Below are 27,921 nucleotides of genomic sequence, written 5' to 3'. Positions count from 1 at the left end.
CAGTAGTTCAGTCAAAGGAGTGCATTTTTACCCTCAACTGCAAGGAAGCCTCTTTACAGCTTTCTAAAATATAGGGATGAAACTCAGTTTGAATTCAGCCATGTCTATAGCAGTGTATTTGTGCTGCTGGAAGGGTTTGTTTTACATCTCTTGCTCTAAGAAATAGTTTAGCATGTTATATTTATTAGTTGTCGGGAGTTTAGGTGATTAAGGAAGTGATGGAAACCATCTGAAGGTGAAAGAGCGATCTGGGATTGCTTGTGGGGGTGTTTGGAGCAGACTCCAGATGCACTGAGGCTGGGGAGGGTGCTAGGGGGCTGGGTAATTCCCGGGGAATATGGAGGAGGAGGTGCGACTGAGGGCTCCTGGCTGCTGGGGTGGGTGGTGGGAACTGGAAGTTGCTGAGGAAGCTGGGGAGGAAACAGGAGCTTAGCCAGAACTTGCTGCTGAGAGGGGAGAAAAAGCAAAAGGAGAGTGAGCTGCAGACGCTTGCTGTGGAGGGTCCCTGGGGCTGCTGGAGCTCCCTGATGCTGAGAGCATGAGCTGAAAGTCACCGCTCGTCGCCCGGCAGCTCGGCGTATGCAGAAGCCGTGGAGAGCAGCACCCCTTGCCAGGGAAAGGGGCGAGCCCGCGAGCCAGGAAGGAGGCGCCTGGCGGGCTCGCGTCGCTGCCTGCCGCCTGGCGGAGGCCCTGGCCGGACGGCGGAGCCTATCGCAGCGCCTGGGCAGGGGAGAGCGGGGGAGAGCACTCCTGCCCTCCAAGGCAAGGGAGCTTCTCGTTTGCCTTTCTAAAATGTAGAGCGTGCATTTTTCAAAAAGCGTATTTCCTCTTGGATTCAGCTTAGGATTTTTCTTTTCTGATGCCAGAATTGTGAATTCTTGGGGTGGGAAAAAAGAAAGGGGGGGGGGGGGATTTATAATGGAAATCCTGACAGCCTGAAGTACTTTTGCTGTCTGAACAGGGTGGTATAGTGTGTCCTGTAACCTATATGGCCAAATGCCAGCGCGGCATCTAGTACACACTTGGCTGCCAAAAGTTCACACTAAGGGGACTGCTGTGTTGGAACAAGAGGGAGGATGCCAGGGAAGGAAAACGAGTTCAAGTACTAAATTGCTCTTGAGCCTGAGGGACAGTATTAGTACCTTTAAAGATATAAAGTGAAGTTTCCAGTGTTTGGTCACATTTGCTGGTCAGGTCCTCTCAGACGCTACCAAGGTGGGCAAGTACGGACTGTAAATGTTCTGGTTTGCACTGATCAGTTTGGCAGTTGACGTCACAGCAACCATAAATCTCTAATCAAATGGTGTCGTGGGTGGGTCTCTCACTCTACCTGTTGAGCAATGCTTTACTGTGGCACGTCCGCACACAGCCGTCTCTTACTTCTACCAGCGTAGGCTATGCGAGATACTGAGAAGTTCTTTATTATCCCTCTTCTTGTTGATTTAAGGTAAAAGGATGCTGGCTGCCCCTCTGAGGAGAGGGAAAAATATAACAGGAGAGTAATGGGGCTCTCTCTTGGTTGGATTTTGCTTCCAGGTCTCAGAGCCAAGACTGATGCTGTTGTTATAGATAGATTGCAAACACTGTAGGAAAATATTTAAATTCAACGAAAGCTGTGTTTTCACTCAAACGCAGCAAAAAAGATTAAAACAGCTCTTTCAATACTTGGGGCTAACTGATGGTTAGCTGCTCTGTTCAATGCACCCAGTGGGTTGTTAAAGGAAATAAGGTGGGTTTGAGCTGTACTTCCTTCCCCAGCACTGGCAGCCTATACTCTGCCACCACGTCAGGCAGGGTGAGATCTTGCCCTTCCCGTGTCCACGTTCGCCTTTTCCCCCTCTCCGACCCTTAGCTCCTCGTAGCTCCTTGTGCACCACGCGAGCCCTGCAGCCTTGGCAAGTCAAGGCGTGGGAGCTCTCTGCACAGTGGATCAGTTCAGAGGAAACACAACTTAGTGAAGAGTTGTCCCAGAGCCCTTTTGCCTTTTTGCTTAAACTGAGGCAGGTTGTTGCTTTGTCCCTTTTATGCAGAGCGGTGCCCGTGAGCTGGTGTCGTCTTTCCTTTGCAGCTGATTCATCGTAACTGATTCATGGTTTTGAGGGCACTGGCAGTAACCAGTCGGCAGCAGTGAGAAAGGTTACAGCAAGTGTTGTGAAATAGGCTTGGTCTTTCCCTTGGCTTCTTTCATGGCCGGTATAATTGACGTGGCCTGGTATTTCCTTTCCTAACTAAGGAGCATCCTGAAGTTACCATCCGCAGTTCAGTTACTCATTTAGCAGCTTCAAACCTCTTATTGGGCCAACTTAAATTAAAAACACTCGATGCTTCGTTGGCTTTTGAGGTAAGATGTGGGCGGTGAATGGCCTCGGTGGTCAGGCCGGAGTGGTGGCGCTGCCCGCGCGGTGGCTTGCGGCGGTGCCTGTCGCCTCGCGAGGGCTGGCGGGGAGAGGCGGCCTGCCCAGCCCTGGCGCCCGCCGGCCGCCGACCGGAGCGGGTCGCCTTGCAACGTGCTCCGGCAGCTCTGCTGTGGCAGGAGAACGTAACGTTTACGTGCGCAGCACCTCAGAAAGGTGCTCTAGATTGAGCAGAAGGTCAAAACTAGTGATTTTGTGTGACAGAGGGTTGGCACAAGTAAGACGAGATGTACTGTCCAACGCCTCGTATGTACATAGTCTTTAGTTACTCTGCCTTGCTGAAAACTCATACACATTTGGCTTTTCATGTATACACTGCTTGATCTTTACTTAATTGCAGGGCTAGTGTCTGCCTTAGGAGAGCCCTTGTGAAGTGCAGTGAAAAATCCCTCCACATGCCCATTTACTTGCTGAGCCAGCAAAGGAGTGGGAATGTCATCTCAAGGTTTCAGATTGATCTTTTTCTTTGATTCTCCACATTTCTTCTCCTCCCTCCCACCTAATGGGGAATCTTACCATGTGTATCTTTTTGTTAAAATCTAATGGGGAATTTGCACTCTGCTCTCCCAGAACAGAAGTCCACAGGCTCACACTTTGCTGAAGAGAAGTCGGAGCAATAAGATACCAATATTAAAAAAAAAACCAACAGCAAACAAAAACAAAAAGACCCTTGCAGGAATCCTCCATATGCCAGAACAACCTATGTCAAGGTTTATAACTTATGACTTATTTATGACTTATTTTTGACTTCTTCTGGGGGTAGCAATGTATACTTGATAGCCATAGTAGGCACTGTATCCCATCGGTAGCCTTCCCTTCTACCTCCTTGTCATGCAGGTCCCCTGTCCTGTGTTCCCATCCCTACTTTCACACCCTAATATCAGTAATGTCATCAGAAGTATTATGTTAACATATGTTTGGTCATGAACAAGCATCTCTGATCTGCTTAATAAATGGGAAAGTATCCCTGAGAAAATGGCTTAGTTAATTTAGTGCCTATAAGAATAAGAATCTTTTCGTTTTCCTCAATTTGAGGAAGGCAATGGTTAGGGAAAGGCTTTTTCTTCTGGTAATTGCTTCCCCTTATATGCCCTGAAGACAAATTTAAAAGGTTTTGGAAAAAAATCTGTACAGGTTTTGAGAGATCAGGTGGTTATTCACCTGCCCTCAGCTCAGGGTATTCCAGGTAGGTGGAAATCTGCGTATGGTTGCACTCTCCCACAGTGACTGGACGAGTCTGGATCTTGCCTCCTCTCATCCCTGCTGCTTGGGTAGATTCCAGTTTCTCAGTACATTGACCACTGGCAACCTTCTCTGCCCTCAACAGCAATGTTTCCAAATTATCCCAAATCCCCTCTGTTTATGTGAACCAGAATTGAGTGTAATGTCAGGCTAGGCTTTTTTAATGATTGATCTTTTTATTGTTGTGAATTTTTCTCCTGTTTGTTTTGAAGAGATTCTGAGTGGGCTAGAGGCTGTGTCCAGAGGCAGCCAGGCTTCCCGATTCTCCCCTCTCTTCTTGGGCAAATCCCTTCCTGCCTCTGGTCAGCTGGCAGTGATCTGGAGAGACTCAGAGCGGCTGTGGAGGAAAGCGGTGGGTACCGCACCGCAGGCAGCATAACCAGCGTGCTCTTCAGTGTGCCAGCAGTGCTGCAGTGCCGTGGGAGGTGCCCACACTTTTTTCCCCATACCACATTTGGAGTTCTGTGACCAGCTGCTCTGAGCCCATCTCATCAGTTTTGATCAGATTAAAATGTTAATAAATCACTTCCCGGGATCGAAGATGTCTGTTGCAGAGCTGCTGAGCAGCAGGCTGTCGCTTAAGTTGTTTGTCAGTGGCTGAAGGAGTAAAACAGCCCAGGAATAGTGACCTGGTGGCATTCCTGCTGGAGAGAGAGTTTGCCAGGAAAAGTTTGTGCACGTGGAAAAACTGCTTTTCTCCTTGGGTTAAGCTAGTTCAGTGCATTTGTAGAAATAATCTAAGCATAAAAGTGTTCAGCTATTCAGTTCGCATATTGACAGGTTTGGATATATGACCTTGAGCAATAGAGGCAGGTTTATTTTGCCTAGCTGGCAGAATGCCCTTGGGCTGAAGAGTCAATCTGCTGCAGCTGAGCAGAAGATAAGAACAGTCAATATCGCTCCCGCGGGCGAAGCTGCCTGCCCGCATCGCCTGCGTGGGGTTGAGCAAGGCTAATCCTCCCCCCGCCCCTTGCCCTGTGTCTCCTTCTCCGTTAAAATGCTGGTGCTGGTCAGTGGGAGACTGCGCTGTTGCCACCGCTCTGGTCACAGCTGATTAATTTCCTGTTTCTTCAGCAGCGTTTAAGAGCTTTTTTGCTATTTTGCTAGGAAATGAGAAGATAGTTTCAGGATTTGCAATGGAAATTGGCTTTGTTAGTATATGCTGTTGTTTAATATGGCATAACAGCAGCTGCACAGGAGGCTGTCGGAACTAAATAGCATGCCTTCCCTCATCTAAACAAGCATCTGCGTAACTCCTTTCTTAAGGGCTGTTTCCAAGGATAAGATGAGAAAGCTTTTACTCAGCTCTGACCCCCAGCACTGACCAGCACATAATGTGACATACAAATGCCCATAGTGGTAGAGCAGTTTGTTGGTTTTCCACAGTGTTAGCCCAGCAACGCTACCACAGTGTATCAAAAGCAGGAGGAATGTCCTTGCTACAATTTCAGACCGTTAGAAGGGGAAATTTGGTGCACAAATACAAAAAAAATTCTCTTACACAAAAAGCATTACTGAACTGTCTTCAGAAACTTTGTCTCACAGCCATGCATTCTGCTATATTCATATCGATATTTTGCAGTATGCTACTTCTTCTTTTTTGCTTTAGTGTTTCAGGAGAAAGGAGTTGCTTTTATGTCACTCAAATACAATAAAGCTAATGTTTAATAGGCTGTCTGTGTTGTAGTGAGGAAGTATATTTTAGTCTAATAATCTAAATAAATTGGCCTTTTCTATTTCTTAAGGTTTCTTTTTAAAAGCAGAGAATTTGGGACTGATGATAGTAAAATGTTACGGGGAAAAATATTCTCCAGTGAAACATGGGGAAAATGTTCTCTGCCAACAGACTAATACCAAAGAGTTGTAGATGAGTTCTCTGGATAAAAAATGTGTTTAAATAATTTTCTGCTCTTGTTCCTAGGCAGGTGGCTGCATCGCGTAGTGTTCTTGCAGACCTCTGTTTTATGGTATCCCCAGAGGAAAGGAATCCTCAGAGCTAGCAATGACTAACAAGAAGGAAAAAAAATTATGAAAAATTATCATAGTGATTAAGGAGGAGTAACAAGAGTATGTGTACAGCACAAGCTGCACCCAGAGCCATGCAGCTGTGCTGAGACAGGGGTTAAATCTAGAGCAGAGCTAGCTTGAGCTGCCGGAGACTGTAGAGGAGCACAGTGGCAAACAGCCTCACGTAACGTCTTCAGAGTGACTGTGTTCCTCCCACAGACACCAGCAATCCCACAGGTTGGTTGGGTGTGAATTAAAACTTTCACTTACTGTAAATTAGCAAGAGGACCTGAAAGGATTCCTTGGAGGAAACGTCTCCTCAGATAGAGCACCAGGTCTTTGGTCCCTGTTCTTTCTCCTGAAGACTGGCTGCTGTTCAGGTACACTGGCATGGGAGCAAAAGCTGATTTAGTAAGAAAATGAAATCACTATCATTAATATTTGCTTCCCTGCTGCCAGATGCGTCTTCTAGCAAATTGTTGACAGGAGATAATGGTCGCTTTATTAGATTATGCTGACATAAAATTATACAACACAGAAATGAACTTTGTACTTCTGTGACTAACAAAAGCCTAAATGCTTTAATCTTAACATACAGCTTTAAATGGCTTAGAAGCCGCATAATGCAGATTAAATACAGAATTAATATTTAATGACTTAAGTTGAAGAATAACTGAGTCAAATTCAAGAAATCTGAGGATTATAATAGTTAATCTTTCTAGAGAGAGCAACTTCTCGCACACTAATCAATAGGTCATGGTAGGAACTGGTCGGGTGTTCCTGTGTGCTGGGACTGCAAGCACAGGCCAAGGGCAGTCGCTTGCCTCCCACTTCCAGCTGCTCGGAGGCTGTAGCCCCTGCGCTGCGACCTCACGAGCGAGACGCTTGAGCCCGGCTCCGCGCAGCCCCTCCGGTGCCCTCCTCCACCACCCGCCTGGCGACTCTTCAGAAGAGGAAACCACGCGCTCCCGTGCGGCTTTGTGCTCTCCACAAACAACTGAAAACTGATGCGTCACCCTTCAGCATTTTTCTTAAGACTGTCTTGTTGCAATGGCTATAGAAGAAACAGTAACAGCGGAGCTATGGGTGCGATGAAACTATCGCCAGCGCGCTAGCCGGGGTTCCCGCACTAGGGCCTCGCACGCTGCCTCTCCGTGGGGCCTGTCTGAAAAGGAGCTTCTCAGCTGTTGGGGGCAGAAACTGTGAGCGCAGCTACCAGGCTCTGCGGTAAATAAATGACAGAGATGAGAGAGACGTAGGCAGGCAAGGGAGCGAGCAGTGGCCGCAGGCAGGCAGGGATATAGGCAATTAAGCAAGAAGTTCTCTCAAATTAGCAGCGATGCGAGGGCCCCGGCCAGGCTGCCCACGGGGGCTGGTAGGAGAAATCGGCGCGGAGGATTTACCATGTTGCTCTCCCTTGCGGATAGTCTGGCCGCATGCTAGCCTGTGGTTGGTTTTTGCTCAGCTGTGGCTGCTGGCATTTGTCATAGATGTAGCTGAAGACTACGTACTCGCCGTAGAAACACCCCGTGGCTTCCCCGTGTTGCTTGAGGTGGTTGCGCACGGCGTCTTGGGTTGAAGGAGAAGGAACACAGAGACTGCGGAGATGCTCATACTGCACTTAACCATTGTGCCCGGAAAAGCAGCCCTTGAATTTTCCAAGGAGTATCACAACCCCTCCTGCGCTTGCTACCCCGATTTGTGTTTTCTTGTTCTTGCCACAAGGGCATTTTCCCTTCCTTTCCCTCTCCCTCTCTGTCCTTCCCAGGACAGACAACAGAAGTTGTCTTTTGTGGCCTGGCTCACTAGAGCCACAGCAGGGGTATGGCGGCTGGTGAAGCATTGCCCTGTGGGGCAGAGCTCTTTGGGCCCACTAAGAAGATCCTAAAATTTTCCATCTGCCACCTGTGTAGGAGCATTTTAGAGGTGTTGGCATGACAGACATGGACACTATCAAGCTTAATATAATTAATAGGTGGCTGCTTCTCTTCTCCCAGTCTCTGGGTGTTGCTGCTCTGGCTACAAGCCAGTTAAGTGCTTTCGGTTGCTGGCTTCTGCTTCAGCCCATGGCTTGCTCTGCTGTTGGGTGGTAAAGAAAGACTCTGCTGGTCTGGTTAAGCAGCAGGAGTGCCTGAGCTGAGCTTGCTAGCCTGTGACTCTCTCTTCTCCACTTACTAGGAAGCAGCAAAGCTCCTTGTGCCTTTTTTTGTCCCCTCCCCCTCCCGAACACCCTTTTTGGGCAGTGTCCCCAGCAAGGGAGATTCAAGAAGGGCCCCCTGAACCCTCCCAGCTCAGCCGCAGTGCCAGGCCCCGCAGCTCTGAGCTGAAGAGGTGACTGTGTGAGAGGGAGCTCTGCCACCCTGTTTGCTGCTATTCAGCGTGAGGAGTGCCATTTCTGTAGTGGGTACGTGGAATTAGGTTAATTGAATAACTGTTATTAACTTTTCTGAACAAATAGGAAATAGGCATTACTGAAATTAGTAATGATGGTAAATATTAGTGATAGCAAGAAGAGGTGAAGCTCCTGAAAAGCTTTGTGTCTTTACTGAAATGGAGTATAAGGTAGGCTTGGCGGGGAAAAACACATTAATTTTTTATTATGTTAGACCATGGGGAAAATAGCTGTAGTTTATCAAATTATGAAGTGTATTCACTATTTTTCCAGGAATTTTCTATACTCTTAAAGACTGTTTAAATTCAGTAAAGTCTGGCTGTCACTACACCTGACAGCAGTACTGCAACCCTTGGCCGGGGGGGGGGGGGGGGGGGGGGGATTTTGGGTAAGAGTCTCTCAGCTTGGCAGCTATGCACCAAGAAACAGGAGTTTTCAGGAATTGTTCAGTGCTGTATTTTTTGTAAGAAGAGATGGATGTAACCTCTTGGTCCTGTTTGTGGCTCTCCCATAAGCCAAGTTTGTAGCATCGCTCGCTGCTGTAATGGTGGGGGTGTAAACCTTGAAAAACCTCCTGGGCAGCAGCCGCCACAGTGGTGTTTCAGGGCAGGGTTAATTCAGTGATGGTGATTTTGATTACCAAAGGGCTTGTGATCATTAAGAGAAAATGGCAATTGGAACATATTAATGTACAGTCAGAAAAATACAGTGTTAGTCATGCTGGTTACACTGCACAGGAAGCTAGTGATGAATAGAGGAGAGGAACCGCTGGTGTTTAGTCTGAGACGGCTGCTGGGCTCAGCAGGATGAAAGCATGGCTTATCCAGGTCTGTCCAAAGCAATACTTTATACTTAATGTAGTTTAGCCATTCAGACAGGAAACGGCCTAAAATTTGTCGTTGGTTCATAAACGTAAACAGTGATGAAATCCCTTCGCAGAGAACGGATGTCATTCTCTAATGGATTTTGCTGCCCCAAAGAATGACATTTAGTTCATTCATGCACATGTTGGTCTGTCATCATCAGAAAAATGCTGGAGGAGGGACTTTCTTTTGTGAAATATCTGGCACTTACAGACAGTCTTAGACAGTTGGGGGATGTTTTTGCATTTTGTGGAAGCTAACCAGTTAACAGTTAGGACCATTCTCTTGCTCTTAGAGAGGAATTTTTTTTGCATCCAGCTGAATTTCTTTCAACAATTAAGGAAATCCAATGTACTGCAGAACATACCACCCTCACTGAAATCACGAAGATGGGAACCAGTCCCTACAGCTGTTCCTAGTAAGCTCTTAGTTTAAGGAAGAAATAGAGACTGCTTTTGATTTTATTACTTGGTAGAAATTTCAGGATTGGATGAAATCTAGGAATGAGCCAGTGCCACATGTAAAAAGCACAACTTCTGGCCCACTTTCAGATTATAGTACCAGCTATCTTTTATAGTTACCAGCTATCTTCTTCATATGGGGGTAGAATAAAGGACTTTATGGTGCAGAACAAACAAATCAGGTAATATTTAAAGGATCTAGAAGGCTGTATTCATTTTCTTGATAAATTAGTTGAGTTTAAGCAAAAATTATTCTGCGTAATTCTTCTTGCTCTTCTGAGTAAAATTTTAAAGAAAACAATGAAAAGCAGATTTTTGATACCTATGTGCAGTCCTGATATTTAGCTACGTGCCTTGTAGGAAGATCTGTTTTCAAATCATTGTGATTTTTAGCAAGGCTCATATGAGAGCATTGTAGCTACTAGCATATTAGGTGTTTTGGTTAAATCTCTCTCAGTGACATTTTCATTCTGGAAGAAGCTTATCACACTTGTCTACTGTGTCCTGACTAACATGGACAAATAAGCAGATGCACTGTGATATTTTTTTTTCCAGCCAAGAAACTCAATCTAGGAAAAATCTGAAGGAAAAAAGCAAAAATGTTTACAATGAATGATTAAATAAAGCTGAATGTGGGTTAGCTAAATAAGGATTCAAAAGTGGATGCAAACATTCATAAGTATTTGAAAAGTGTAAGTATAAACAGTAGGTAGAGATATGCAGATTTTTGCAATCAGTGTATACCTAGCTAGCAACAATGCATGGAAACAGAGGATGTGGAATGACTACAAGGATTAAAATTGAGAACAGTGTCTTATATGAAATAAACCTTTGACAAGGAACGATCAGTAGAGGGTGGAGTTGGGAAGAATCTTCTTTCCCCAGTTTTATTATGCGGCGGGGATCTGTTACAAGTGAGTAATGATCATTATAACCATTACTGCATATGTTGCATTTGGTGTTGAACTGATCGTTTGGTGTTAAACTGTCGTCTTTTGTTTTTATTTTTAGGCCTCTTCCTTATCTTAGGCTTGATACTTTACCCTGCAGGTTGGGGATGCCAGAAAGCAATAAGCTATTGTGGACATTACGCTTCTGCTTACAAACTAGGAGACTGCTCGTTGGGCTGGGCTTTCTACACAGCTATCGGTGGCACTGTTCTGACATTCATCTGTGCTGTCTTCTCGGCGCAAGCTGAAATTGCCACATCCAGTGACAAAGTACAAGAAGAAATAGAAGAAGGGAAAAACCTTATCTGCCTCCTCTAACTACAGTGGGAAAAATACCAGTGCCTGGATCTTAATCTGCTGTCCAGTGACTTGATAAGCAGATTCACTTACCTGTTTCCACCACTTGTGTGATTGAGCCCCATGCATTCCAGCCCTGAACTACTGAAACAGTCTTTCTTCCTTGCTGGGCAATGAGAAGCAGAGAAAGGATCCCAAGAAAATAGAATGTAAATTCTTGGGAATTTTTTTTTTTCATTATATTATCAGGACTAAGTGGAATATATTAATCAGATGGGGGGGGATGAGGAAACATTTGTATATAGCAGGAATGTTGTTATATAACTGACAAATTCTGATTGATGCGATTGCCTTACCCACCTTGGTCACTCTGAAGAATTTGGATTTAAAATAATAAAAGCCAGCATATTTTTCTTATATAAAAAAGGAGAAGCCTATTTTAATTAGGTTTTGTTTCCAAGGGCTACCCTCACCTGTGAATACTTCACCACCACCTGCTTTGGTACCGTACTTTTCACTGAGGTGCTTTTTTGATACTGAATTTCCTTGAAGTACAGTGCCTTCTTGAATAATAAGTATATAATGAAGAGAGAAAAGTTGACATGATGCAGTTTATACCTATCTTTAAGGAGGAGTTGAAGTTGAATCCTTGCCATATTTCTTTGTATTGAACCTTACAATGCAAAATATGTGCTACTTTTTACTTAGCAGGTAAAATATTTTGGTTTCATTGAATAGGCAGAGAAGCTGTTGTTAGACTGGCTTACACCTGTGTCTGATAAAAACTAGCAGAATTATTCTTTTAGCACATGTTGGGCAAAATATTTATACAGCAATTGTGCCTTTATCAGAAAGCAGATAACTCCACAGCCCAGCTGGGCATTATCTTATGAATGCCAACAGTATGGGCTGGACTTCAGCCGCCTCTACAAATGTAGATCACATGTTGGACTTGCACAGTATTATTCTTTCTCTTGCCAGTGAAACCTCACTCCTAGTCTACAGACCAATATGTCTAATGTCCTGGAGCCAGCTGAGTGTTTAATACATTTACATCTTTCAGGAAGCCATGCCAAATTCTAAATGGCTGGGAAGATCTTTTCCCGTTTTTTTAACCACATGTAGTATGGACCATTTTCCAACTAAATCAGCAGAAATAAAACAGAGCTGGCCACGACGACATTCCTTTCTCAAAGGCAGGCAGTTGTGTTACTTGTGGTGTCTCATCACTTACTAGAACTACTTCTGAAAACAAATTCAAAAGGTATTAATAGAAGGAATGATGCAACTACAATGGTATAGAAGCACAGGGGAGAATTCATCTGACAAGTAATTCTAATGAAATAAGTAGTGCATCTTAGACTCTTCTTCTTAGTGGTCAGTAACATTTAACCCTACCCGATGATAGTGCTGCCGCTCCATCTGGTCACTGCATAATATGGAATGTATTCTGGTTTATGCCTGGTAAGTCTGTTAATGTGTGCCAGAAGCTGTTCATAGGTATTAAAATTGTTATTGTACAGGTAGATAGCTCACATCTGTCTACTTCTCTGTGCCCCAACCCCAAGTCACTCATGATACAAGACTCGTTCAGCAGTTGCTGCTGCAAGCCAAGGGCTGGGCTTGAGCCTGTGCGCACACAAGCCGTCACTGCCCCACGGATGGCTGCTGCGTGCGTGGATACTGCCTTGCCGGCGCTGCTCCCAGCCTGTGCGTGCCTGCGCGCTCGCGCCAGATGCCAGAGGGATGCGTAGATGGTCTGTGAGCCACTCTTCAAAAGCTAAGGTCAACCTCTGGTGATATTAAGGTATTACTTTAATCTCTTTTGTATTAACCTATTTCTCTAGCCCACTTTCACCGTATTCTAGATTTTAAAATAGATAATTCACTTTTCTTTCAAATATTTAATTAAAAAAAAAAAAAACACCCAAAGTTGTGGTCTGGAACCAATTATGCCAGATAGCTGCACAAAGCCAGATTCACTTTAACAAACCAAAACCACTAGAACAAAGTGGTGTCTGAGGACAAGAAAAAAAAAAATTATATATATGTATATATATATATAAAAAAAAAAAATCACAGCCCGCATATCCTATCCATACATGTGCTTTACTTACTGCCCCCCCCCCCCCCCGTACACAGAAAGATACCTTTGGAAGGACATGCTGTTGTTCTACAGTTACATTAGCTGCACACGAAGCCCAGCGCCGCTGTGCCGGAGCCCCCTGCTGGATGGCGCGCGGCTGTGCGCCCACACACCCTGGCCTTGGAGGAGAGCGGCTGGGAAGAATAAGAGTAGCATAAAATTGAGTGAAAATGAATCGCAAAATAGATTTATTGTTTTAGCTCTTCTTAGGTGGGTAGCAATCCAACGTCAATGTTGCCACTGCCAACAAATTTTGACACTACATTAGTGTGACAAATGCTGCTTTGGCTTGACCACTTGATTAGTCAGAATAAGGTCAGTTTTTCCAGAAAGTATAGCGGGCATATACTGCTTTCCACTTAAAGGTAAACCGTGAACAACTTTAATTATATGTATTATTAGCTGACCTTTGCTGTGATCTCCAGAGAGCTTAAAAATTTTAATATTGGAGTTTTTAAGTATAAAGAAAGTATTTTCAGTGGAATATTTTGCTTTTGTTTGCATTCGTAACCGAGAAGAACCAGCTTTTCTGCTTGTTGCTGGCGTACTAGCAACTTGCTCTGCAATGGCATAATCAATGAACTTGCAAGAATATCCATGTTCATCACCTAGCACAGTTAGAAGACAGGCTGGGAAGAAATGCAGAAACAAATCAGAATTTCTTTTCTCAGGGGTCTGTTTTTTCTAGCAAGTGATAAGATGGTATATAGATATATATGTATTGCAGATTTTTCTGGATGAAGTTTTTTCAGGTGTATGGTGCACTCATTTAATCTGACATCTGGTCAAAGTTGTTCCTGAAATTCACCTCAGCAGTAGCTTTCAAAGATGTTTTGAAAAAAACAACACAGAAGAAAAAGAAATCAGCTTAAAACTGATTTAATTAATGTCATGATGGGGCTGTGGAGTGTAACTGCTTCTTAATGTACATGCACTGCATAGGATTTGGAAAAATTTGCTGTGGATTCTTTAAAACCTGTGTGCCAATTAGTTCAGTTTTAACTTTGACTTTTTTTGTGGTATTGAAGAAGTCTTCAAACATCTGTGGTTTGATCTCCTCTGTAAACTTATATTCTGTAAAGTGCCATAGACCATTTTTTAAAAGTGTAGCATATTTAAATACATATATATATATATAAATATATACACAAACTTGTGTGAGATGTGCAATAACAGGAATTTTTTTTTTGTAGTTTTTGGTTTTAAACAAGATATTTGAAAAGGGACTTCCCCAGGAAGGAGTGGCTGGAGTTTTGGTGATGTGGACAAATTGAGCATAGAATAATGCAACAGAAGCACTGGTTTAGAAGATGAATGCAACAACAGTGACAGCAGCTTAAAGATTTAACTAAAAATCTCTTCTAGACTAATTTGAAATGCTCCTATCTATGTAATACAGACCATCCAAATGTGAAGCTGTATCCCTCTTTGGCAATTTACAGTCTAAAAGCTGAAGAGGCTCAGCCTGTTCCTTAATGTGCTTTATAGTAACGCGGCACTGCAAAAAACATTGCAACTGAGCTATTTCTGGTTAGTCTAGATCATCTTTGCATCTGTTTTACTCAGTAAAATTAACATTCTCTGGATTCTGAGAGTTTTTCAGCTAAATCATTTCAATTTTGCATTATTATCCCACATCAGAATATCTCACTTCCTAGTGGTAAAGGGAGATTTCAAGTTTTCCTTGGAAGCAGTGGGCACTGAAGCCTACCACAGGGAACCATCGTGGAAGGACAGAGCCCAACAAAAGTAGAGCGCGGCAGCAATGTGTACACCACAGCCACCTCGTATGAAAGGAGCGGCTGTGGCCATCCAGCTGGACTAGATTTTGAGCCATGGTTTATTTGTGGTACTGCTGTTGTGTTCTTGAGTCACCACTATGTACATTTGTTAGCATGAATGATGTACCTAATGTTTTTTAATCAAAATTTCAATTAAAATGTGAGTTTTCAAACTTTAACAGAAGTCTGACTACCTTAATTCAAATATATTAGGTATGTTGAGCCTGAGCAAGGTGTTTACATTGTACCATTACAGCATTTCGGAGCCCAATGATTTTTGTTAGTCTGTTAGCTTTGCAACTGAGCTTAATAATTATTGCCACATATTGATCAAAGTGTGTTATATGAAATTGTAGCTATGTGTTCCTCAATACAGTTGTTTTAAAAAAGACTTTCTCATTAAATATACATCTGACTTAAATGCTTGTCATTTTTAAATGAAGCACTGCAGCTCCTTTCTGATGAAAAGGCCACAAAATTTTAAAACAAAAATGGCTTGATGCTTCAAACTTCAAATTGCTTCAAATTTTTGAAATGGTATTTGTCACAGAATGTGTATTATTTTTCACCTACAGCTTGAAAAACATGAGACAGAGGTTAGATATATTTTTTCTAAGCAAATATGTGGCAAAAGCAGGAGCAGGGCTTTTAGTAGTTTAAAAAAGAAGTCAGGATGTCTGTCTTGTCTGATATCTTATGTCACTAAGGTTCACATCTACTAATTTTATTAATTCTATTAATTTTATATATAATTAATTGCATTTAAATTTAATTCAGCTTGTGACAATTGCTAAAATTCCAAGAAAAAGATATTGGTCGAAAGCTGCAATGGTTTCCTTGACTCTTAGAAATGAACAAATTATGGTACGGTTGCCACTCACAGGTCACTACATCAGTCATCATTATAGATTTCAAAGCAGGTATACTTAGGGTGGTTACTCTACCAATTCAAAATACTGCTGAAAGAAATTACAAAATACTTACCTGTATAAATAAAAATGTTACCTCCCTTTTTCAAAAAGGCTAATGAAGATGGAAATTCAGAACTGAACACTTAATTCTCTAAACATGTTGATTATTACAGATTTGTGTTCTACTAACTTCCTCCCTCAGCTCCAGCTAGGTTTAGAATGGTGATGCAATAAGCAAGTTAATATATATTCATATTGTCAGAAGAGTAAGCACATAAAGATGTTGTCTTGCTCCTGCTATTCCTTGAAAGCTTGTTTTCAAACAGATGCTTTTTTTTTTTTTTTTTTTTTTTTGGATTTGCAGTATCTTCAGAGAAGTGAAATTCAGAGAAATCTCCATACCAGGAGAGTAGAAAACAATGTCTCTTAACCAGTTTTAAGTATCACAGATGCAGCAAGATCAGTAATTCGGTCTAATTGAGAAAGGTAACAAAACAAAACTTAATCACATTGTTCTGACCACTTCTAATTCCTTTCTTACCTTAGACAAAAGATGGATCACCCCACCAGCCAATACAGCTTATGCATTTTTTTCCTCTAAAACATCAGAAATACAGATACAGCAAAGACAACAGCCCGGCACTGCACTGCGAGCTTTGGCATGTGTGCAATGGCTAGAACTCAGACAATAGCTGCCCATTTCATTTACACTATAAATGCATGTATCTATCTGCAGTACTGTGAGCTGAAACGGGCAGGGTAACTGGCACCGCAGGTGGCCAGAGGCAGATCCTTTGCAAGATGGGTCAGTCTCTAGCCAGTAGCTGCTCAGCTCTAAGTGTACAGGTTTGCCAAGCAGAAAAGGTGAGCAAATGGTCCCAGGTAACTGGGCTCCAAACCAGGCTGTACTTTCCAGTCCTGCATTAGCCCTGTTCCAAGCACACTGCCAGCTCTAATACAACCTCCAACTTCAGCATCAAAAAATTAAGTTTTTGAAATTTCCCATCTCAGCAGCTGAAAGCTTTCCTTCCTGAAACATGCGTACAAATAAGCACCGAGCTGGCCTTCCCACCACTTTGTATAAGAACTTGTATCTGTTAAAGTGTTCTTCACCTGTTAATAACATAAAGGCACTGAAGTAGGACAGTATGTTTTATATGCACACATTACTTAGTCACATGCCCACACCAAGTGTGTCAGGAAGGAAGCTAAAACTAAAAGCACAGGTGTTTGGAGCAATCACGATAATTCTTATTAGGAAAAGCACATTTTAGCTAAGCAGCATATGTTTTCATTAAATAGCTGAACAATTCTTTTCTCTTTTTCCCAGACCAAAATGAACAGGCGCAATATCCACAAGTTGCAATTCCATCAACACTTTTTTTTTTCTCCCTCAGTAGTGAGAGACATGGTTTATAGTTTAATCCCAGCATAAAGCTAAACTAGTATTATGCTACTGAGGTAAGAAAGCCGCACTATTTCTTTTGTAAGTAAGTCTTTTCGATTTTTCTACAAATCAGAATAAAAGCTATTTGCAGACACAAAATTGGTTTGTGGAAAAAACTGCAAACTATTTCTAAACCTAAACCACATTTGTTTTAGTTATCTGATCCATTGTACTTTATTACTGATTCATAATCAGAATGCTCTAGGCATGTGTCTGTTTTGCTTAACAGAAGTATCTTTCCAGAAGTGCCACTGAATATTTTAAACCACATTTATGTCCCCTGTACTTTTTCTATGTGTCTTGTTTACTTTCTCAACTTAGTGTTTACAACTTCTTGAGGTAAGCTAGTCTGAGCAAACCAGTGGAATTATCATCTTCACAAAGCAGCACATAAACTGTGGAGTAATTCTAATCGTAAGGCATGAGGGGCAAGTTTAGCATGCTTCCCAATTGTGCTTACCATTTACCAGAAAGTTCAAGAACAGTTTCTTTAATCTGCTGCCCCTGCCACCCTGGATTTGTAAATCACAAAGAAACAGAGAAAACTGATGAAGACTTTCACTGCTAAATGATGTGTGAGCACACTCAGATGTCTTCAAAAACTCACATCTGCTAGCTCCCAAAATAATCCTGACCACACAGCAGAGCAGTATTCTCTCTATTGTGCATTTGCAAACGTAACTGCACCACAGGGGTCTATATGAACTGTTAAATTACCCATTTCATCCTTCAAAGAAAACCTGGTAATGAATTCAATACCTGACAGCAGGTGTTACAGTTGATATTATATGAAAAAAATCAACAGGCATTGATGGTGCCTACACAGAAACAGCAAGACACAGCAGTGATACAGAAGTGTCAATTCAATACAGGCAAATGAGGAAAATAAACAGTACCAAACCAATGCTGTTTTCAGCAATTTCATTTTACTTCGAATAATGTCTTAGGATTCACTTAATACCTGTAGAACTTCACTAGTGACAGAACACATTTAGATTTTAATCCTCTAACTTTATAGTGCAAGTACATGGGCTGCAGGTGCTTAAGGGTTTTCTTGATAATATTTGGGTAGACTAATTCCCATTACTGTCATGTAGGATTTTGATAATGGACATTTTACTTTCCCATTTCAGCAGCGTTACAGAATTTATATACAGGTTTATAAAAAAACAAGTGAGACTTTTACATAGATCAGCCCTCCTGCACATAATCCTGACCTTTAAAAAAAGTCCCTATATTGTTCAAAACTATACAGAGCAAACATCCAGGAAAAAAGTCTTTTTTTTATTCTATGACACTGTGTTAATACAATAAATATACAAAACTTCTGAACTACTCAGACATGCAACAGAGGGACAGAATAAGTGCATTTGTACAGAACCAGGACATTCACCAGGATGGCAGAGCATTGTTAGTAATTTACAAAATATACAAACATCCCTCAGATAAATAAAACCGACTGCTAAATTACAGATCAATGACTACTGACATTCCAGTGTTTAAACTTCATACTCTGTACTCAATTTGCCACAATACTACAAAATGACATCTTAAGTGGGCGCCATAGTCTGATTAACTAATAAGAGACTGTAAAATCTAGTTTTAGTTAAGTACAAAATATTTTAACAAACATCAGCCTTCTGAGCTAAACTCAAACTTCTCCCTCCCTCTTGAGCTGTAAGTGTCAGAGATTTTTCATTTAAACAAATTACATAGTTAAATTTGAATTTCACTTATGAGGTTTAAATCTGCACACTCAATCCATGATATCGCAAATCAACACTCCCTATACGTTGAACATTAACTATGTTTTCTCAACATTCAAACATTTGGGAAAAAATCTACCTGTCAATTTCAGGTTTTATTTGTCAGTGTCTTTTTCCCTATTATACTCTGGTAATGTATATCACTATGCAATCTTCAACTTAAATTTAATTGCAAGGATGATGTCCATATATGTCTTCATATCCAAGGGGGGCAAAGAGAGAGAGGGAGAGGGAAAGACGCAGAGAGGGAGACAGTGAGAGCAAGAGAGGGAGGGAGAGCGAGAGGGAGAGAGAGGGGAAAAGAGGCGGGGAGAGGAAGGAGGAAACGGGGGGGAGGGGGGAGAAAAGGCGGGGGGGGGGAGAGAGGGAGAGGGAGAGGGAGAGGGAGAGGGAGAGGGAGAGGGAGAGGGAGAGGGAGAGGGAGAGGCTTAAATTTAGGTGCAGAAGTAATTCTTAGCAGGGTTCCTAGATGCAACACTCAAGTTAGATTTAAAATATTCAGAAAGAACAATACAGCTGCTGGAAGTGTGATGCCTGATCTCAGTAGAAAATTGTGACTTTTCTCTGGAAAGCTTTTAATAATATTCCACACAAATTTAAGTTCAATGCTAGCATGTCCACTAGCATAAAATTTTAGAGTCATTATTACATGGAATATTTGGATGATTTTTAACTTAATGACATGAAGAATATTTAGAAGCATGTATACTCATGAATATCAACTGCAGCATAGGTGAACCTACTGTATTTACTCTAATGGAAGTAGGAATTTAAGAACTTAGTAAATAAAAGGATACTAGTAGAGACTTTATACTAGCAGTATTATATTGATCCAGGGATTAAGTTACAGGTTTTATTTTTTGTAATGCTCTTATGTTATTATCAATACACTGTAGTGAAAAAGGATTATTCTATGAAAGTCAGTCCACATTCAGAACACGGAGGTGCCTCAGAATTGTAAAAGTCAGTCCTGCTAAACACGGCTCACATTAAGAGCCGCATTACTTCAACTACAGTGTATAGTTAAACAGGTTGGGGGGTGTGGGCCTTCCTGTCTTCATTTTCTATAACGGACTTTAAAAAAACAGCCTAAGATATTGTGCATAATATTCATTAGTCAGTCGAGAATATCAGACGGTATTCAATGGAGAGAAACATTGCTTTATAGCTAGACTTGATTAAATTTTGGAATATTATGACAGGACATACCATTATGGATTGTTCAGCTGCCCAGCTCCAATTTAACCCTTTAGGCATCCAGTTCAATAAGTTAAAATTTAATTTTGTAAAAGAAGAAGATTTTCTCACTTCTCCAACTCAAAATAGCTAAAATGCTTTTTTTCCCCCAGCTTAAATCAAATCACAGAGAAGGCTGAGTTACGTTAAAATGAATTCAAGTATCTGTTAAATGTCATTGTTTAAAAAGCTTGATTTGAGACAATATTCCTGTTAGAAAATTAAACACTGTATATTCGGATTTTTGGACAAGCAGTAAACAGAGTGACTGACAAGGCTGGAGATTTAGTACCACTGTTAAACACAAATCTATACTTAAAAAAACCAAAAATCCCAAGCACAACAAAAATACCCCTGCATGTAAAAGTGGAGAGGGGGGCAAGAAACTAGTGTTCTAAAGGTCGATATTGGTTTCTTTTCCAGCAGAATGATTACCCCAAGACATGAATACTGAAATTAAAAATAGCAAATATATAATCATTTACCTCTCTGATCAAAACCATCAGTTAACTTCCTTAAGCTGTACATTGCATTACACATTCTGTTACAGAGAATGTTTATGCACCATAGTCATTTCTCACAGGTAGAGAATACTCCATGAAAATAGATACAAACAAACCGCGTAATTATAAAGTGGCGCAGGTAAATTCTAGACCAAAACACTATTTAAACATGATCAAATAACTCAACAGTATCCATGCAAACTTAGAGGTTTATATCAAAAGACTTATCCTAAAAAAAACAGAAGAATTTATAGTATCTACCCTACTTGTATCTGTTCTATAGCAGCTGCTGAAATTGCAAAAACAGCAGCCAAACCTAACTTTCTACAGCTCTTTGTCTGCCCTACTTCTCATAGTAGAAATAGGGAAACAAGTCCTTATAAACAAAAATAATTGATTCAAAGTGCTTTCCTGAAGTTAAAAAAAAAAAAAAAAGAAAAGAAAAAAATACCAGAGTGAACTACTACAAAACTTCCGAATCTCTAATATATTTATTTGATCATAAAGTATCGTAAGTCTTCTCAGGCCAATTGTTGAAAAACTATTCATCCTTCATAAAATATGGAGGGTTTTATCTTCTAGAATGCAACATTTTAAAGAGGGGCAAAGAATGGTTATCTTTTTTAAAATAAATAAATTTATAATAGAATAAAACCAACATTTCCCATTTTACCCATGCACAGCTGAAGAACAGACAAACATGCTGTGTGTACTTTGATCTAGGCTTTTAGGGAATACAGTAAGTGACTGGAAAATAAAGTACAATCAAAGAGAACCATAATGACTTTTTATAATTCTCTACATTCGGTTACCCTTGAATGCATTCTGAGCTGCACTGGTTGCTGCTGTTGACGCGGCGTTTGCTGCAGCAGTTTGTACAGTTTTGTTGGACATCACTCCTGTCGCGAACTCCTGCTGCGCTTTCTCAAAACTAGCACCAGTTGTGCGGTAGAGACCATGCACCTAGGGAGGTGGGAAAGCAATGAGAAGAGTGTACGAAGCCTTCCATTTCTTGGCAGAGCAATAACAAAGTCTCTAAACAAAGCAGAACTGTGTAGTGGGGAAATCTGGTTTGCTCATCTGCTTGGGAGAATCAGGAAATGAGTAAATGGCTTTTTTTCCCACAAACCCTACAGCTTTGATTCCCCTGCTGCAGGTGCAGTTTGACTGTAGCAGTACCTGTGTTTTCGTGCAAGTTCAGGGGATTCTCATAGGTCTTTCCAAAAATGGGTATGGTATCTACTATCTAAAACAACACAGCTGAATACACAAACAGGCAGCATCCTTAGCATAGCACAGGGCCATAGCTGCTTGCAAAAGCTTTTTCAGTCTCAATTTGTATACAGCTTGGCCTACTCATTGAAGAGTTAGTAAGTGCATGCTAAAAGAAACAGCAGGAAACAAAATCAAAAAATTATTTTTTGAATGCACTGTGTCAATATTCTGGTTAACTTTTTTCTACACCAGTTCTTTAGGCACATTTTAATGTCTCTAATCATGTCATTTACATGTCCACAAGAACCTACTAAGCTAAGCTATGACTGAATATTAGGAAGGATAAAATGTCCTAATAATACAGACACATATCTGCTATACTACTGTGATGACCAATAGCTCTACATAATAGCAGAGATATTAAACAATATGCCTTACAAACATTTTAAACAATATGGCTTATAATACCTAGTACAGCAAAAAGCAAATCCTGAGGAACTTCCAATTATCTCAGTATTAAAATTAAAATGCTATTTCTGATCTGTAGACAATTAAATAGCTAACAATAAAATTGTAAATAATATTGCAAAGACATTTTCATTCAAGTGTAGCAGGAAAAGTAATGTTGTAACTTCTTTCTTTTTTATAAATGTGACTGTTTCTCATCCATAAAGATACACCTGGTCATCTGTCAGCATGCAGGTTTTCCAAAAAAATCCAGACGTGTGTGGTAGAAAGAGTGTGAGAAAAAATATTCCACCATTTATTTTTCTTGTTTGTTTCTTTCTTCTGCACCTGAGTATTTACGCAGAAAGCAAATAAGGAGACAGAAGATCTCCCGGCTATACTTAAAATTTCATGCTAACTTCAAGTTAGGAATTAGGTAAAATTATTAGAATTGTCAGCACATGAGCATAGGAATTCCCGGTTACATTTAATGAAAACAACATCAAAAAGTTACTAGCATGCTGGTATCTAAACTTAGGCCTTCTGGATGGAAATCTGCAAAAGAGAAGCAAGGGGAAAAAGCATCCTTCTCTGAAGTTTTATGGTACGCAATCATCACCTGACAACAAAATGTTAAATAATATAAGCAGAGAAATAAAGATGCATTTCCCAGGTGCCAGGCATCTGCATTTTCTATTGGGGAATTAATGGGAATGATTTTGATAAGAGCTGAAACTTAGCAATCATTTGAATTAGGCTGTGCTTCACTTAGCCTGAGGAATTGCTACAGATTTGAAAATTACAACCTGCATATTTAGTAGCTTATGGTAGTAGCTCCTATACTTTCAGTGTGGGCTTACCTCCCAACTCCTCTTGCTCCATGCTATTCTTTCATATTTCAATTTGCAGAAAGTAAGTGCATTTTAAACACAGTGTTTCCTAAGTCTATGACAGTATAAGTAAAAAAGTACTATAAAAGCACAGTTGTTAATATGTAAGGCAGAGCTGTAAAAGACTAGTATATCTTTTAATCCCCATTAGTTTGTGAGAGAGAAACTCTCTCAAGCAGGAAAGTACAATCCAGATCAAACACAGGAAACAGAAGTGTGGAATAATAAGTAGCTTACCTTTTTAAACATAACTAATGAGATAACAGCAGATGCTGTGAAAAGTGCAGCTATGATTATCATCATAATGCCAACAGGGATACTCTTATTAAGACCAGTAAGAGATGAAATCCACCCACTGAAGAAAAAAAAAAAAAAAGGCTTTATCAGCACAACACATAAACTGTTCAACCACAGGTATCCACCTCTAGAGAAGCTTTATAACCTCCTGGTTCTGATCAACTTGGAGTATTTTGGATGAAAAAGTCATGAAAATTATAAATGAGCACGTTTCTATTTTATAAGTGTTTTGAACTTCGATTCTATTTTCCCAATGTATGCAGTGAAACTATGTGCAAAACCTTGAGAAAGGTGATTATTCTTGAGCAGAGTGGTGATGAAAGGAGAGACAGAGAGACAGAGACGACACTAGTATAGCAATCTACTTTAAAGATCTCCCCATTCTTAAAAATCTTAACACCAACATAAAATTATAACACCAAACTTGAAACCACAAAAACAGGAAATTAAACGTTATCTTAAGAAAAACACAACATTAAGAGGGAAGAGATTCTGTAATTAGCATCTTTGGATGATCTGCCTGCTTATCTTACCCCTTCCCTACGAATCTTTGAAAAGCACACTCCACATACTTGAAGAGCTGCCCCTTAAAACTACCTTACTATTTTGTTCATGTCAATCAAGAAGTATCTATTGAAAAGCAAAACACTGTGTTTGACAGCAAAAATAATACACGTTTTTTCCTTACACCCCAGTTCTAAACCAATACTGTTTTGCCTAACTTGCATACATCTGGAGGTTAGCTGCAAAAAACACTCTTACACAGAAATATCATTACTCAGCTACAAGAATGCCAGGCATAGCTCTCTGGCCTATCAGTGTTTATGTGCTTTTAGTTAATTCAAATTCATTGACCTTTCTTGCAAGAGTGGTGACTTTGATTCCAAACTACTAGGTTTTCCATGTAAAACCTAAATATTAGACCTTGAAGCTTCAAATAGAAACTGTATTACAAGTAAAAGTAACTTACTTTGGGTTGCTTTATGGAAAACAATTTTTAACTTACAAGCATCAAGAAGAAAAATCAACTATTACAGAATAAGGAGGTGATTCAGACAAAGAGACTAGCTTTCAAATAATATTAACTTAAATGAAAGATATACCACTATATTCAGCTGAATACAGTGTCCACTCGTTCTTCAAATTTTAGCCAGAAATTTCATTGGTAAGTATATTAATATTATAATTACAAATAACTAATGATAGAGAATAATATATAAACAGTACATTATTACCACCTAAATCATTCTCATTTGCTCTTAGTTTTGTTATGTCTTTATTCTAAATATAGAGCAAATAACATCTCCACATACCACTGAAATAGAGGAGGTAATGCATAAAAGACTAGTTCAAAGTGGCTTACATTAAAGGATAAGATTTTGACCAGCCTAATAACAGAAGTACCACACACTCTGGATATCTTTCACCCACTTTTCCCAATTAATTAAGAACAATCTAAGAATGCTTTTTTGAGTGCTAAACACAACAATTCCAGTGACACAAGATTTTATTGGGAAAAAAAAAACCCACAGAGTCTATGCAGTTTCTGTATCAAATATGAGGTTTGGGTTTGTTTTTTTTTTCTTTTTATAGATAGTACAATGCTACAGAAAGCAGAATACTCACCAGTTTCCCCACCGTTGGAATCCTGCAGCTTGAAGTACATGTACAGCAAACTGACAGATATATACAAAGAAGAACACAAAGAATCTGAATGAACTGTCACTCCTGAAAGAGGGGAAAAATAAAATTAAAGCCACCAGGAAATCAATGCCTTTTGACAAATACTGCAGTACCAATGTAAAATATTCTTGTGATATGAACTACAGGAAACATGGTTTAATCTATTGATGGTAACTTGAAATATCAGGCATTAATTCTGTGGTTTTGTAAAGTGTTTATTATGAGAACTGTTTCTTCCATAATACAGTATTTTTGCCTCCTGCATCTCTAACAGAGGTAAGAAAAGCAATATACTATTCCTTGGTATGCATCACAATTCTGTTCCAAACATAGCTGGGTTTTTTATGACTAACCAGGTAAGTTTTGCTACAGTGCTTGAAGAATGGAAGTCTGCTCTATTTTCAGGCTGATGTTTACAGCACTGTCAGTGTGGGCGGAAATTCTTTTATTAGTGAAAGGAAATAAAATCTAATATGGAATTATTAAAACAAAATGCAGATCAGAATACTGAAGCAGCTGTTCTTTAAAAGCAAAATATACAAAATATGCTGGCTGTTCAAATTACTAAAATGCCAGCTTGACAGAGGCCAGAAACATTTAAGTCAATCAGAATATCTAAAATAAATGTACAAGCAAAACTTGTAATAAAGACTTCATCTTATTATTATCAAAACTAATAATTACATGGTATGCTTCCTGCCAAAGTTCTAAAGAAAGTAAAAATCACTGAAATAGTTAAGAATGTGGATCTACATTTTGCCAGTAACAGTGCTTTTTGCAGAAGAGGGTTTCTTAATTTCTATTTATTCAACCTGTTCAGTTCAATAACTATTTCATTTTCAGCTGAGAAACTGAATGAAAGTTGAAAAAGAAAGCAGTAGTTTTCTTTCTCCAAACAATCAATGTTCACTAAGAAAGGCTAACATCTGCTAGATCTAAAATCCTGAACAATAATGTAAAACTGTGAACACCTCCTCCAACAAATCAGTTAATTTTGAAATAATTATTATATATAAAACAACACTATTAAAAGAGAACATGTAAGGTTTAAAATTAATTAATGAAAGCTACCATTTTAAAATGCTGGTGATTTTCTATATTTCCTATTGATCTCAATTTGCACCCACACTGTGATACAAGTCATGAACAAAATTTAGTCTAGTAAAAGAAAAATATGCTCATACTTTAGCCATAAGAATATAAGAATTGAGCACATGAAACTATAAACTATGTAACTGTTCAAAGATGTGTGGGTACAGCAATATATTCTTGGTTAGCAAAAAACCATCTAATTTAGCCTAAAGGTTATGTTCATCTGCAGTTAATGACTATCAATCTTTCTCAACAAAAATTAGTGTATTTAAATTGAGTTTTCCAATATCCTGAATTCACTTCAATATTAAAATCAATCCACAAGAAATACTGTAAGAGTATAAGATTTTAGAATGTCTGTATGCTATTTTTCACCGAAATGCTCAATTTAGCATGCAAACCAACCACAGCATTTTTAAACACAAAGATACTGCACCTCAGGCTTGTGAAATCTGAGAAATCCAGATTGCTAAAAGCTGTAGGAAATACTGGAGTTTGACAGCTATATACTTGCTCTACTTGTTCTTAAGAAACTCAGTCTACTGCAATAACAGATGCTGTAGGTTACTTAACAATGTAAAATTTTAAGTGTAGAGTTTTAGCAAGTTCATTCAGCAAACCAAACATGTAATAATATACCCTTAACTACTAACCTACTCAGATTCTTGATGTGAAGGGATAGAGAATTTAATAAGGATTTCCATCAAAAACCTTACTAGCCCAATACAAAGTTAAATATTTCCTACAAATGTTATGTCAATGGCAGAGGCAATAAATATTTTAAATATTCCATGATATTCCTAAATGTTGCCATCTGCTTCAGATACAGCTACTGAACTAACGACAAATACACTACCTATTTCTAATGAAAACATGTTGAAGGATTATCATAAAGATAATTGAGCAAATTCTATTAGAAAATTAACAAATTTCAGCAAATCGATATATATATTTATTTATTTTTCAATATCTTAAGCCAAGCTGAAGCTGTTACCTGAAAGCTCCATAAAGTGGTCTGTACCAGCAGACAAAAGAACAAGGAGTAAAAAGCAAGAACCAGAGGATACTCAATCCAAAATCAACTCCTCGTGTCGGATCAACATAAAACCAGGCCAAACATCCAAAGATATTAAGAAACAGTGTCACTGTATGGACTGTAGAACCAAAACCAAAAAAGAGTCTTAATTAAATTATGTTTATACAATGAATTATTTCAACTGCTAAAATAATACCCAAATAGATGGAGCACTGTAAAGAAAACATAGTCATGCTAACAATAAATCAATATCCCCTCTGCAATAAGCCAATTGTTTTTTACATAGTTTTCTAACTCTCAGGTAAAGTCAGAATTCCTAAGTGAAAGTAATGAACAAGAAAATCCAAGCTATAATAGAAATCATATAAGGTATATGGTGAAGGAAAAAAACCTTTCACAAAACATTTTCATTCTTAGGCATTTCCTAAGAGTAATTTCCAGCAAAGGCTTGATGCCTAGGGCATCAACTAGTTAAAAAGAAAATTAAAATAATGTAAAACAGGTTTCCACAGCTGCAGTAACCAGTATTTCTTCTACAGCAATTACTGGACATAGATATTTCCACTTTTTCAATACCCAGGTTATTTTCTCTTACAACCAGGCAACTAAATAAATGTAAGACCTTACAGTCTTTTTATTACAATATGTAACTACTTGATTTTTTTTAAGAGAAAAGATTACAAGTGATATAAAGACAGCATAAAATTATCACTGTACACGTTCTAATTTAAAAGAAAAAAAATCAAAAATATCCTTTTAGATAAAAACTCTTTGTCTTACACAGAAAAAAGCAGAAGAACTACTTAGTAACAATGTTTCTCAGTAAGACAAAATCCACGAGGAGC

General features: G+C 39.7%; 2 protein-coding genes and 1 pseudogene across 10 annotated transcripts in view; 2 read left to right on the top strand and 1 right to left on the bottom strand.

Moving 5' to 3' along the window:
- LOC112987069 (LHFPL tetraspan subfamily member 2 protein) overlaps positions 1-14,737 on the top strand; it is a 134,608-nt gene extending 119,871 nt beyond the window's left edge. For all 7 annotated transcript variants that reach the window (XM_064501733.1, XM_064501730.1, XM_064501732.1 and 4 more), the window contains one exon: positions 10,391-14,737. In XM_064501733.1, the coding sequence (XP_064357803.1) occupies positions 10,391-10,647 (257 nt within the window). In that variant the 3' untranslated portion in view covers positions 10,648-14,737. The remainder of the gene's footprint in view (positions 1-10,390) is intronic.
- On the top strand, positions 10,716-14,737 carry LOC135324803 (uncharacterized; annotated as a pseudogene).
- A 3,437-nt stretch (positions 14,738-18,174) lies between these two features.
- The window catches only part of LOC112987049 (secretory carrier-associated membrane protein 1), a 41,261-nt gene continuing 31,514 nt past the window's right edge, over positions 18,175-27,921 (bottom strand). For all 3 annotated transcript variants that reach the window (XM_026106726.2, XM_064502535.1, XM_064502536.1), the window contains exons 6-9: positions 27,035-27,194; positions 24,892-24,993; positions 23,206-23,323; positions 18,175-21,379 (exon numbers count right to left, since the gene is read on the bottom strand). In XM_026106726.2, coding sequence (XP_025962511.1) covers positions 21,215-21,379; positions 23,206-23,323; positions 24,892-24,993; positions 27,035-27,194 — 545 coding nt within the window. In that variant the 3' untranslated portion in view covers positions 18,175-21,214. The remainder of the gene's footprint in view (positions 21,380-23,205; positions 23,324-24,891; positions 24,994-27,034; positions 27,195-27,921) is intronic.

This window comes from Dromaius novaehollandiae, chromosome Z, assembly GCF_036370855.1.
Source record: "Dromaius novaehollandiae isolate bDroNov1 chromosome Z, bDroNov1.hap1, whole genome shotgun sequence".
NCBI lineage: Eukaryota > Metazoa > Chordata > Aves > Casuariiformes > Dromaiidae > Dromaius > Dromaius novaehollandiae.
The sequence above is the reverse complement of the archived record's forward strand: the minus strand, read 5'-3'. Positions and strand labels throughout refer to the sequence as shown.